This window comes from Trichoplax adhaerens, genomic scaffold, assembly GCF_000150275.1.
Source record: "Trichoplax adhaerens TRIADscaffold_1 genomic scaffold, whole genome shotgun sequence".
NCBI lineage: Eukaryota > Metazoa > Placozoa > Uniplacotomia > Trichoplacea > Trichoplacidae > Trichoplax > Trichoplax adhaerens.
In genome coordinates, this window is record NW_002060943.1 from 7,393,983 (window position 1) to 7,408,493 (window position 14,511).

General features: G+C 32.0%; 1 protein-coding gene across 1 annotated transcript; it reads left to right on the top strand.

Annotated features, from left to right (window-relative positions):
• Window positions 1-797: 797 nt before the first annotated feature.
• On the top strand, window positions 798-13,895 carry TRIADDRAFT_52108 (uncharacterized protein; the record flags this gene model as incomplete). Its single annotated transcript, XM_002108004.1, has 38 exons — window positions 798-911; window positions 4,243-4,389; window positions 4,894-4,962; window positions 5,131-5,229; window positions 5,754-5,848; window positions 5,996-6,035; window positions 6,105-6,220; window positions 6,324-6,393; window positions 6,558-6,656; window positions 7,275-7,328; window positions 7,500-7,577; window positions 7,648-7,737; window positions 8,271-8,324; window positions 8,389-8,466; window positions 8,656-8,745; window positions 8,818-8,869; window positions 8,945-9,030; window positions 9,111-9,181; window positions 9,245-9,311; window positions 9,398-9,484; window positions 9,629-9,799; window positions 9,883-9,980; window positions 10,064-10,130; window positions 10,425-10,526; window positions 10,797-10,934; window positions 11,033-11,114; window positions 11,232-11,307; window positions 11,390-11,565; window positions 11,655-11,749; window positions 11,984-12,055; window positions 12,244-12,309; window positions 12,445-12,512; window positions 12,593-12,723; window positions 12,799-13,035; window positions 13,145-13,182; window positions 13,273-13,358; window positions 13,435-13,600; window positions 13,806-13,895. 38 exons carry the CDS (start codon window positions 798-800, stop codon window positions 13,893-13,895), a joined length of 3,615 nt encoding a protein of 1,204 aa, XP_002108040.1.
• Window positions 13,896-14,511: the final 616 nt, after the last annotated feature.

Sequence of the window (14,511 nt, forward strand, 5' to 3'; positions counted from 1 at the left end):
AGTACAGTACAGTACTGTACTGTACAGTATGACGGTAGCTTTTACGCTCTGTACTGTCAGCGTACAGTACATTTCACTCAGACAAGATACTGTACACTGTACAGTGTACAGTACAGTATCTCTATCAACCATCATGGAACAGTACAGAACTGTACAGTATCTGTAGTTTCAACCACCAGGTGCACGAAAATTCAATCAATGGTCTACAGTACAGTACTGTACTGTTCTGTACAGTATAGTGTACGGTACTGTATTGCACCGTACTGTACTGTACTGTACAGTCACTAGCTTACAGTACAGTACAGTACGATACTGCACACTCAAAGACAGATCTTTAGCGGAAGCCCATGTCCTTCATGACTACAGTATAAAAAAAGTACTGTACTGTACCAATGTACTGTACAATTAGCTGTTGGCTGCTGTGCAGGCAGCGTATCAAGAAGTATCAAGTAGGAGAAATCGAGTCCGGCCGCTTGAAGTCCGGTACGATAGGATTGGTGATACTGTTGCAACAATCGCTGTACAGAAAGTCAAGTGGAGCAAAACTTTCAAAGTTCACAACCGCGAAACTAAAAAAAAAATTGAATTAATAATATAATACAGTACTATAGCATCTAGCATCTTTTCTTCTAGAAGTTTGGATAGCACGTTGCATGACGATTGAAATACAACCTGCTTCATTGTATTATCGATTAAAGTAACTTGAGCATTTGGGTAACTATTGACGGTGTATTGGTAGCGCCAATTGGCATTGCTAACGACCTTTTCAGGCAGGAAGAGCTGTTTCGATCGAAACCATGGACATACAAGAAACTAGTAGCAGTAAAAGAAAACAAACTAATAGCACTGAAGAGGTTGATGCTAAGCAGAAAAGAAGGAAATTGACCCATACTGAAACTAATTCTAATTATGTAAGCGAGATTTTGATTGAACTGTTCAAAGCCTTCAAGATACAACGAACATGAACTGATTTGAAAGCTAGCCAATGACTTGTGTTATTTCCAAATGGTCAATTTTAACTTTTAAATTAAAGATTTACACTAGTAATCGTATACATTGTCAAGATGTATTACATTTCAATATTATATGGGTATCATACGTAAGAAGTTGTTTAAGGTAGTTGTATTTAATCTACAATTACTACGTAGAAATCATCACCTGTAAAAGGAGTCATGCACTTACTTACAGTATTTATTAGTCATTCATGTTGTATCATAGTCTTCAGTTGTATAGAATTCTATTGTTTGGCTAGCGTTGACTCTGCAATACTGTATGTGGATTTGACACAGACATTGGACACCGGTTGACTGTATGATCTTCAAACAGTGATGTTTAAAAATTTTTTCATTGAAACTTTTCTTTTTGATAAATAGTACAAATAATATTTACTCCATAATGACTTTGTTAACACAAAATCGATGGGGATTTACCGCAATCAATTGAAAGTCCAATTTTCTTTTCGACGTTTTCTACTTCTATCTATTTGTGGTGCAGTAAAGCAAATTGCAATCATTTGCGCGCTTGATAGATCGTTGTGATTTTTTTTTTCTTCGGCTTTATTCATTATCACTTCACGCAATGGCTTCGTATTATCTTTCCCTTTGTTGAAATTTTGGGTTCCTTTGAGTACGTCGCTTCAATGAATTTTGCTCTAATAAGAGCAATGATTGCAAATCGTAAAGTATTTGCCATTTTCAGTGGCCATGTTGGTTTAAGATTAGATATGTTAAATGACTGTAAAGGAAAAAATTACTTTCGATCCATGCATCGATTTTGAATTGACAACTGGCTGATTATTGCGACATAATATTTACAAAGAGAAATTAAAGTCGTCAGTTATGTCAGTAACAAGTGTGCAACGCTTGTAATTTAAGCTGCACTACGTTTGACATGGAAGACACGTTTGGTCTATATCTCAATGAGAAGAGGCAGTATTAAGTTGTCCACTTCAATGCCAGTTGTAGGAAGTTTTTATATCTTTCAGTATACTTTTCTTTGGCATAGTTTTAGCGAATTTTGCCACAAGAGAGCAATGATTGTAAATCGGAAATGATTTATACTCTGTATTTTTGCTAAGAATCAAAGAAAAAGATGGGTAACTTTAACATGCAATGGGTTTACCATAAAATTCGAAGGGAAGAGTAATGACGAAAGTATTCAATATCAAGTTTCAAAAGTGGTCGTAGCAATTTCTATACTTTTCAATACATCTTAGCGTCACATTCCCCTTCAGTGAATTTTGCTCCAACAGCAATCGAAAAAATATTAGCATTTTTTGTCATCATTTGGCTAGTAATAAATGAATTGGTGTTGTAAATTGTATAACATGGACACAAAATAAGGATTTACTGTTAATTCCAATAAGGAGCAATAACTGAGCATTGAATAGTAACTTTTAAAAGTGGTTGCGGCAATTTTCATGCCTTTCGATACACGTTGGCGTTCTAGTTTCGCTTCAGTAAATTTTTCTCTATGAGCAATGATTGCAAATCAAAAATTTCAGCGTTTTATTGTCATTTGGCTAGCAATGAATGAATTGATGTTGTAAAATGCACAACACCGACGCAGAATAAGTGTTTACTACTATCTTAATTCCAATGAGAGAACTGAGTGTTTACATAGTAAGCTTTAATGGTGGTTATAGTAATTTTCATGCCCTTTAAAACATGTTGACGTCGTAGTTCGCTTCAGTGAATTTTTCTCTAATAGCAAGAATTGCAAATCGAAATATCGGCGCTTTATCGTCATTTGGCTAGCGATAAATGAATAGATGTTCTAAATTTGTACGACATTAAGGAAAAATATATGTTGATCATTAGTTTCAAAGAGAAGAGCTAATGATTCTATGTTAATATTGTTAAGTAATAAGTTTCAAAAGTCGCTTCAACCATTTTTGCTCGCAGAAAAATGATTACAAATCGGGAAATATCGACGCTTTATCGTCATTTGGGTAGTGATAAATGAATAGAAATTACTCAAAGTTGAATATACATATTTGTTTTTCATAATTCTCAAGAATCAATAATTAAATGTTAAGTAATAGTTTAAAAATGACTGTAACAATTTTTATACCTTTCAATACATCTTTTCTTAGCGTCGCAGTCTCGCTTCAATAAATTTGTTCTTAAGAGGAATAATTGCACATCAGAAAATGATCATCTCTTTCATGAATCAAGTCTTATTAACTGTAAATTGTATCTAAAATTTCATCTTAGATACAATTTGGAATAGTCAGAACATATCAACTTAATCAGCAGGATAATAATTTAAATGATTGATATATACGTACATCCTAAATTGCTTAATTTAATGCTGCCCTTGGGATAAAGTAACAGTACATACATAGTCATGTGTGTATGTTTGCAGTAGGGTTAGCTCTTAAACTTTAGAATAATCTTGTAATCTATCAAATTAGCCAATCATTTAAATGACCTACCTTGCATATAGGCTGCTGAATGCAGACATTATTAACTAAGCTTACCTTACTGTTTCATGCTGAGAATTTCTTGGCTCGCTTTGTATCACTTAAATAAGATTTATGTTTTTGTTGATATTGTCTTTTTTAACCATCCACTACGATCGTTATTTTATCTACTTTTTTACTACAAAATAAACGATATAAATTAGTTAAATTGCTTACATTAGGTAGTAACCTGATACTATTTTTACAGAGAATTCATTAAAATACGTACAGTATAGAAAGAGCGAAATCATGCACGCATTATTGAAATTTTTTAAGCTGGTTATCAACGTTGTGTGGTCAAACTGATTCACCAGTGTGTGCAATAATTCATTAGTGTATTGCGTAAGTGGTTATCTTCTCCAGTGTTTTATTAGCAATTGAATCATATAAGAACTAATCATATAGTCGCTGCAGTATAATGATAATATAAAATGAAGCCTTTCCACTGGTGACCTTGTTAATTTCAGCGATACAGATTTACGTAAACTACGATTTATAGCAGCGGTTCTTCACTATCTTTATTTCATATTTGTAACAATTTCTTAAATAACGATTGTACGATGAGAGAATTATTGATATAACTAAAAGAGAGATACTGCAATTTTTATTAACTAAATAACGCAGCCATAAGTTTCTATGATCTTGCTATAAAGCTAGTAGAAAAACGCCTTCGATTTCAGTACCATAAATGTGTTGAAAGACTTAGTATTGCTTATGCAGTAGCTCACGTATTCATTTTCAATACTCAATAATTGCTTTACTTGCACTTTCTATGCTAGATTGAAGAATTTAACAATAAAGGTAATGCGACCGTTTCTGGTAATAGCAAAAGTACTATGAGAAAGCTTATAAATGACGTCCGACAACTAAAAGATGATACCGGTAGATTAATTTGTGAGATGTTTATCGAGCTGCCTTCACAAGAGGTAAGACCATATCAATAATGCAGCACTTGCATAGCTATTGGTACGGCTTCATTTTAAATTTGTAATCGAACTACACTTTAGCTCAGTACACTCCTAGAATACTGTAGGTAGTCGTTGATATCCGTATCAGATCTTAATTGCAGGAGAAATATTTAATAAAAATCTTTGTTTCAAGTTGCATTCTGCGAATCATAACAACGACATTAGTGCACAAGACAGTAATAATATAAATAACTAAAATTGAGTGATTATATTATTAATAAGCCAATCTTTATTAACAAATGCTGCACTAAGTGTAAATACAATATCTCTGGTAGGGGATTGTGAGATAAATAATTCGGTATTGCTGTGTACAGTACTCACTTAATAGTCGGCTCACAACTGTATAAGTCTATTATTAGATGATGTTTGATTTATATTATGTCGCGTAAAAGCTAATCAATTTGTAATGCTTATACTATATATTTTATTTAATGGTCACTGTATCGCTTGCGAACTTCCTAGGAATATCCTGACTACTATGTTATTATAAAGGAGCCAATCGATCTTACCATCATAGATCGACGCCTTAAGGTAATACTAGTGATTAGTAACGAATCTACAACTTGATTAGATTTAAATAAAATACTTAAATATCATATAGGTACCATCCTCATAAAAGCCAAGTATTGATATTGTCATTGTAATTATGAAATTTTGAACTCATTAACATCATCTGAATAATTGTTTTGCTTTCATCAGGGAGGACACTATAGAGACTTATTAGGATTGCGAGACGATCTTCTTCTAATGATTAAAAATGCTCATAAATTCAACCAACCTGGTTCGTCTATCTACCAAGTTAGTATTGTGATGGCCATAACATGTAGACATATTTGGGTTTTGTAATTGGTATTGTAGTTTCTTAATGTAAGATTTTAAGCGATTAAGAGGGAATATCGTGAATGTGCCAGTCAAGCATTGTATATAGATTACACAGTTTGGATGTCGTGTTGCAATTGTCTTATGGCTAAAACAGCAATGCTATAGTGGCGTCATTACTTAGTGTGCATAGTACTTTGTTAGTATTATAAGTAGGGTTTGTTAATGTTTTGTTTTATCGATTTAATGTTGATCGTTTTGAACCGTTCGGACTGTACTGTTACTGATTACAGCCATTTAAAAATAAAGCTTGTTCTGGTATATAATGTTAAACAAATTTTACTTATCATTTATGATGATACATTCCTTGCAGTATTCATGGCTTTTAAATTTAATTTATGCAACAAAATTTTATATTGTATAATCTTGCATTGTATATAATGATCTAACCATGATAAGTTGCCGTAGCAATAACTAATCGAGTACTAAAAATTTATTACAAGGATGCTACAATTATTAAGAAAAGCGTAAATGTGTTTTGCAACAAGCTTCAAAGTGCCAGTGGAGAGCAATCAATTTCAAGTAGAGCTTCGACTACGTAAGTAAATAATGACAAAGAGTTTGAAATTAATGTCGTGTCGAAATTATTACTAACTAGGTTCTAAAATAGTGATCCTTAATTTCGAAGTAATTTATTTGTAAATATCGTGAAGCATTAATGTTGAATTAAAATTATATTTTTCAGTGTTAGTGAAGAAGCTTCATCGGTTGCTAATGCGTCCGAGGTAATGCTACAGAACGTGCTAATAGTATTAGCCATTGCAGTCATATTTATTAATTTTTTGTAACTTTAGGACGAGAAAAAGGAAGAAGTAAACATATACTTTACATTATACGATACAGTAACAGAATTTATCAATTCTAATGATCAAAGTTTGTCAGATGAACTCACCAAGTTGCCATCCAAAAAGTTCGTTTAAGAATCTAATTATCATTCAATAAATCTAATTGCTGTATTGAGAAAATTCTCATCAAGTCAACAGCATTTAAAGCAAGTTTTTCTTTACCAATAGGGCAAACCGAGCATATTACGAAGTGGTGAAAAATCCCTTAAGTTTATTCAAAATTCAATCAAGACTACGAGTAAGTAATTAAATAAAATGATGGTTGTTATTGTAAGTAGTTAGGCATTGTTAGTGAAACTATTAGAGTTACTTTACGTTAAAAAGTTGGTAAGTAATTACTTAGTAAGGTTTAAAAAATAAAGAATTTGTTTTAAAGTTTATTTCGTAATGTTATTCTTACAGGCAAACTATTATGATAAACTGGAGAAGTTGTATGATGATTTAGATCTCACTTTGCAAAATGCTCAACTCGTTAATGAATCTTCTTCCAAAGTATATAAGGTAGATATCTTTGCAAAACTTGCAATTTGTTAATTTTTTATCATGATAGACTTTAATTTGTCATGTTAGTGGACGAGTTACTTAATTACCGTAAATGCAACAATCTATAGGATGCGACTAAATTAAGGTCCATACTCAAGGGGAAATACCGAACTTTGTCAAAGGTCTATTTATCGCGTAATTTATAATATTCTTTGAAACTATTTATATCACTGTTTCTGACTGACTGTCATCAACACTTTCGTGAGATAGTTAGGAGAGATGCATCAAAGTCCGAAAAAAGACAATAATTCAACTTCATCTATAACCGATCCTGGTGAAAGTATTGCAGGTTTAGATAATGAAATAGTCCAACTAATAAATTTCTTAAATATGAAATCAAATTTTACGTAATTATAGTATCATAATCGAATAATATATGGAGAGACAATTATTATTTTTAGAAAGTGATACCAACGACAGCACTAAAAAAATGGCTTTGAAAAAACTGTTGAAGCAATTATTTAAAGTCATAGTTACGAAAAAGGTGGACCTATTTCGTTGTCTACTGCATTATTTTAATTTGCGAACCTTTTCTTGAAAATTAATAATCCTTTGCTTTTATTTAAATTTTGATAGGATAAGAGCGGTAGACTTCTTTGTGATATTTTTTGGAAATTACCGTCAAAAAAGGTTACACTATTATGATTATTTATACATCATCTACTCACTTTTAGACTTGTCAAATTACCCCTATATTTATACTCGTGTCTGGCTTATTTAGACTGCCAGCTCTCACATGTTTGAATTCTGTAAGGGTCAAGGCACTAACATTTCATTTGCTTTTTTGATACAACAACCTAGACGTACCCATCGTACTACAGCGTCATAAAAAAACCAATTGATTTAACTCAAATCGAAAGAAGAATCAAATTGTGCAAGGTTTGACTTCTTATTTTATTATGGTGATGATTCTTGGTTTTAATTCCGATATTTGTTGCACCTTTAACAGTATGATAGTGAAGAAGGTCTGCTAGACGATTTCAAATTAATGTTTGATAACGCAAAAACTTTTAATGAGGAAGGATCTCAAATTTATGAAGTAAGCCATAGCCTTAAAATTCGAAGTTTAATACGTTGGACGATTTGGTAGCTAATTGATCAATTTATTGTTATAGGATGCATTAGACCTTGAAAGGCTTCTCTTAAGCAAACATAACAATTTAAAATTAAGTAGGCATCATCTGTCACAGTATTCGAACGTTTATAATTATATTTCATACTACTTGATGACTGAACCTCGCTAATACTGTTAAAATTTTTGTTGTGTATTATACTAAAAATGCATAAGTAGAATCAAGTGGAAGCAATACCCCAATCAAATCTGCACGACATGGTAAAATGAATAGCAGGTAACATGGCAATTAGATACATGAGATTATATTTTTACTCTATGTAATACTGATTTTTCTCTTGACGCGTATAATTTATGTAGGATTTTACCTAATGATACTTCAACCAATGGACGAATAAATGTGATCCTAGATGCAATAGATGACTATACTGTATGTTAATATTGCTATAGAATAAAAATATCTTACAGATTAGTATATGATTGGTTTTCGTCGTATGCAGGATGAAAGTGGAGCAAATATCTCAGAACCCTTCCTAGAATTACCTTCGCGATCGGTTAGTTATTTTCAAATTATTCATTTTCTATGGGGTGGTGTGAAACTTACCATTTTTTGAATAGGAATATCCGGATTATTATGATGTAGTCACCAAACCTATAGATATCGCAATGGTTAAAGCTAAAAATGACGCTGATGAGGTATCTTACCGATATTCATCTTTGTTTATATGGGTGCAAGATACTGTAAAAATCTTTTAAATTGACAGTATTGGGGATATCTGGAGTTTAATAATATTTTGTGTAAAAACAGACGTCGTATCAGTCATCAAATGTTATGTAATGAAATAAAAATACTAAAGCGTCCTTTTCTAATTAATTAATTTTAAGTATGGCTCCATTGAAGATGCAGTATCTGATTTGCTATTAGTGTTTGAAAATTCTTGCAAGTACAATGACCCCGAATCACAAATATACAAGGTATATCGTAATTTATTTTATTGACTACAAATTAGTTAGCTAATATTGCGTTACCGAATTTTATATTAATAGGATGCCTTAAAATTGCATGACTTCGTAGTAGCAAAGCAAATAGAACTTGAAGGTATAGATACTTTAATTAAGGTGTCGATCGAAACTAATGCTTAATTAGATAATATTTATCACTGCTCCTATATAGGTCGTGGGAATTGCACTATTCCTAATGTTAGTATCGCTATGCAAGATCTTCTTCAGATGATATTCGGCTCTTTAGTAACAACCAAGGTAGAAGAATAGGCTGAGAATTAATATTTTAGTAAAACGTATTCCACTTTTAATTAGAGTTTTGACTGTACAATCAATAGATTGGATCACATAGTCCTTATCGCTCAATTGTTGAATTCAGTCGTCGTCGAAAGAGTAAAGACCAAAAGAAGTAAGTTGACTTTACACCAACAATACTATTTCAAATTTTTTTGTTAACGTTGCCATAAATTAGATTCACTTCGTCTGTAAATAGTGCTCCTAAGTTAGATCTAAGTGAAATATGGGAAATGCTCAGAAAGGTAAACATGTAACAGACACATTTCTAAAGTCGTTGCTAAATAAAAATATTGAAGTTTTCACTTGCCCTTGATCCTTCTGTATTTAGAAGGAATATCGAAGTCTAAATAAACTTCAGAAAGACCTGTTCTCTATCATAGTGGACGTTCGCAAGAATGTTGGCTTAGACTCGCAGGTATGCGCATACTACTTTAAAGTATATTACTTGGCAAGGTATCAACTTACTCACAAAAAGGATTTGTTCAGAATCATTTTATAAAGACTTTTAAATGAAATTTACGGTTTTCTTGTAACTCATCAATGATGTATAATTGTCTAGCATTATGCGGACGCAGTGCATTTGCAAAAGCTTTTCATACAAGAACGCGATCGCCTTAGTGATGAACGCCTACAATCAGTGGCCTTAAATTACACTTTAATGAAGTTGGAAACCGAGTTAAATGAGGAAAAAGCAGCAAATAAAGAAGCGAATAACCATGCTAACGAACTGGTAATCTCAATTCTCAATTACCAACTTTATTAATACAGCAGTGCTAAACATAAAAAATTTCGAAACTGATAACTGTGATGTAGGAAGATAAATCTGAAGAAAGTAAGCGTCAATATCTAGATAAAATAGTTAAAGGTGGAATCACTTTTCGTAAAGGGGAATATGCTTATATCATCCCAAGGTTAATGAGACAGATTTTATCTAATAAGATTTACGATAAATATTATTCTTATTAAAATAAAATTATTGCCCGTGGAATTTTAGAGAGAAAAATTTGAAACCACATATTATGTGTATCGAGGATTTATGGAAATCCCCTAGCAACAGCCAGGTTATCTTAGAGCAAATTAAGTAACTTTAGATGTTAATTCTACTTCGCACTGTAGTTGAAGTTTTTGTGGTGTAATTTGAAGAGTGCTTGTTATTATTTAATGAAAAATTTTTTCTGTTAGTGGATAAGTGGGACTTGGTACTACCGTCCAGCTGAAACTTTTCATAGTATATCAACTAAATTCTACAAAAATGTATGCTTGTTAATTATGCTCGTAAATGGGTTCTTGTAGACGATTACGACTGAAGACTGTTAATAATATTAAGCTAATAATCCGTTGAATTTTTGATATAGGAAGTTTTTAGGAGTGATATTAATCACAGTGTAAAAGCTTCCAGTATAATGGGTAAATGCCATGTTATGTATGTTAAAGACTTCATAAGAAGTAGAGCTAAGGTAACATAAATTTCGGTTATTCCATAGATTATCGAACAATCATTTTTTGACGATAATTCAAATTTTCACTATCAATAGCGTATACAGTAAATAATTTTTGGCTTGAATTTTTGACAGAATTTTCCAGAAGATGATATCTACGTATGTGAATCTCGGTACTACGTCCGTTCGAAGTCATTTAAGAAAATTAAAGTTAGCTACAATCTAAAGACATCTTTGTTATTATGGAGATAATATAAGATATGTAAATACCTTTTTCTCTCAAACAAGGTTTGGGATTCATCTCAATTTGAAGCTGAATATGAACTCCGCGATGAAATTCTGCAGTTAGATAGATTTTCTTCCGTTTTCGCCAATGTAAATCAAAGCAACAGCGATACGACAACTGGTTCATCAGATGCTACTGAAGTATATTAAGACTTTTCTTATTTTTTAGTGTCTTTATTATACATAGGCTGTCAATATCTATCTGAATGATAAGGGTTGTATTTTTACATTATCAATAGAACGTTCTCTTGCCTAGTATAAAAGAGGAGGGCAAAACGTTTTACGAACAACATAAATCAGAAACTGGAACTTTTAAATTAGGTTAGCTTCGTATGAACTACTTCGTTAACGTTCATAATTAAATTTCCTTAATGTTTGAATTAACTTTTACAATATGATATCTAACTCTTATTAATAATTATAATCCACTGGATGCAGGAGATTATGTTTACGTTAGATCTGAGGAATCATGGCCTTATATTGCAAGAATTGATAAGATTTGGAACGATAGCAAGTAAAGAGTTCACTTTTGGCATCATTTAATTTTTTAGCAAGCTTGACAATCTTAATTTTTAAAATGCGTATATTGTCTACAGAACCGATCTTACGTATTTTCACGGTCCATGGTTCGTGAGGCCATTGGAGATTAAGCAATCATCAAATCAAGAGTTTTATTTAAAAGAAGTATTCTTATCGAATATCGAAGATACTAATCCTATCCTAAGTATAATCGGCAGGTGTTCTGTTTTTTCCGTAAAAGATTACTGTTCCTGTAAGTTTCTATTGATGATATTATTTTATGACCCTATCAAAATATGGTAGGATGAAAAATAAGTTATCACTAAACTCCTTTTCTTTTAGGCCGTATTGTTGATATCCCTGAGGTAGATGTTTATATATGTGAGTCAAAATATAACGAAAGAGATCATCAAATCCGAAAACTGAGAGGATTGAAAGTAATTTGCTTTGATTATTAAAAACGTATATTTTATATATAATAAAACAGAGATAATTAGACTTAGAATTTAAAATTTAAGAAAACTGATTCCCTGATGATTTATGATTACTCGAAACTATTTTATTTACTAATTGCAATACGTCTATCTTTAATGAGAATAACAAATGTGGCTATCGTTCTTGCAGATTTGTAAATTATCAAGAATTAATTTCTTGTGTACTTCTCTTGTTAGAAACATACTTTATCTAGCGAATGTAATGCAGATGAAATTTATTACTTCCCATCGGAAATAGAACCAAGCAAGGTAAGCTTTCTTGGAATTACGAGTGCTACAATATGTCAGTTGTTCGCATAGATGTATAGGATTATTTGATGAGTTTTATTAGTATATCGATGGTTCCGTCGCATTTTTATAGAACTGCTATACATAAAGATACCTTAGACAATTTAAAATATAGTAAGCATCATTTTTGGCATTTACTATTGATGTAGGCACCTTTAAAGAAACTTCATCGATCTGATATACAGCAAAGTGAAGAAACCAACGCAGATTCAGAGGTAGTACATATATGCAGTAAATCATGTATAAATACGTAGTATTAAAATATCGACTATGTTCTATATGATCACAAGTTTGATTCCTCTCTAGTAAGTGGTCTGTATTCGATGACACGCTTTATTATATGCATATAGCCTAGTGATGATGATGCGCAAGAAAGAAGTTCATTAGAAGATGGTCCTCATACTCAAACGCCCTCACGGTAATGTACTTACAATTTTAAATGTATGTAATCTACCATTATCTTACTACTGATTTTATTTTATGCCCCGCAATGTTTAGAAATTCAACTGCTGTCAATTCTACTCAATCTGAACAAATTAATGGTGATACTCCGATCCATCCGAGTAATTCTCCCTATGTTCATACTATCGTTCCTCCTAGTGCGCCTGTATATAGTAATACACCCCAAGGTAATATTTATCTGTTGTTGATATTGACTCAGTTAGTTACCAGCTAAACACGCTGTAATCCGTTATCTTTCACAGCCAATCCAATGCCTGTAGATGTTATGCCGAAAGCTTTCCATCCTCCTCGAAATATTTTTGCAAATGCAGTTCCTAATCCGGTCTCAAACTCTTGGATTCCTCCTACTTCAACGGTTGTGCCCAACAATCCGAGGGGCACTTATGTTGTACCGCACGCTGTACCAAGTCTTACACCAAATATCCCACCTAATCCTCCCCAAATGGTACCTGTTCAGCCCCCACAGAATTACGTTCCAGGTAACCATCAATTAATTGTGCATCTTAATATATTGCAACTGTATTGGTTAAATTTGAATCGTCTATCATCTAACGTATGAACTACACCCCGTATTTATAACTCATCTAGTACCTCCACCAACAAGTGAACAACAAAATAATCAACCGGTTGGCTTAACGCTATCTTTTAATTTCAATCTGATTCTATCTAGTTTTGAAATAGTTTTGATTTAATACGCTCATAACTTTACTATTTAGAAATCACAACAGTTAGCTATTCAAGATGTTTTTGTTAGCCCTCCTAAAAGTGCACGAAAGTTATTACACTCAAACGCCTACAACAGGTTTCTATATCTACGGTATTATATCTATCGAATGTATATTTTAAACTGTGTCTGATCTATTTAATTTGTCCGAAAGATATCTGGATGCTCTAGAAAAAGAACAAAATTTTCCTCCATCTCAACCTAGGAATTCATCATTGCGCTTGAAACCGGAAGAATGGTTAGCTAGTAGTGCGTTAATAAATAATGGCAATTACATAGAAATTTTACGCTCTCTCAAAGAGAACTTGCTACGCGATGCAGTAAGACTTTCCAGCTTGTATAAATGAACTCAATCTAGGTATAAACTTTGGCAGTATTTTTTCGATCTCAAATAATCGATCTGTCCTTGTGGTAATACGATTTAAATATGTAAAGATTTATGATTACTTTCGATAATGTAATCTTTGGCTATTTTCACAACAGTTATGCAAAACAGAATTTTGTATTTGTTTTAAATTTTATTAGTTTATCGACTTTACTTACAATAAGACGTGTTCGTGCTCTGTTCAAAGTTGTGAATACGTTCTGTTAAGTTACGTGATAATCACTTTTTAACCATAATTAAAGATTATACGTTGGTAATCTATTATGTTCAAAGTTGTGAATAAGTTCTGTTAAGTTACGTGATAATCACTTTTTAACCATAATTAAAGATTATACGTTGGTAATCTATTAGTAATTTATTACAGCTGGTGGTCCTCATTCTACTACCTGATCCAATATCGGCCACTGCAATAATAGTTTTCATTTTAAAAATTACGACTGTGATAATTCTAATTGGGATCACGTTTACAATTGTATATTCAAAATAGTATGTTTAATGAAAACTAGTAAAACACCTTTTAAATATATATTCGATTTCGTGATATCGTTTTAATAAGAGAGACCTTTAGCACGTTACTGTTAATACTTGTAGTTTTAATCAACTACGTTAGCTTCCGAAATAATTACAGTCTTTGTACTGTAGTAATTGTTTTGTCTAACTTTTACATACCTTTCAACTATGGTATTCATTATAAAATATTTACCTCGATTAAGTTAGAGGACTGGCAGTACAAAATGTAACTGTTTACAACAATATGATATCAAATAAATTTTAAAACAACTATCAATATAATACTGCTCGCATTTTTGAGTGTTATTATCGTCATGAATATTAAAATTTAGAAGC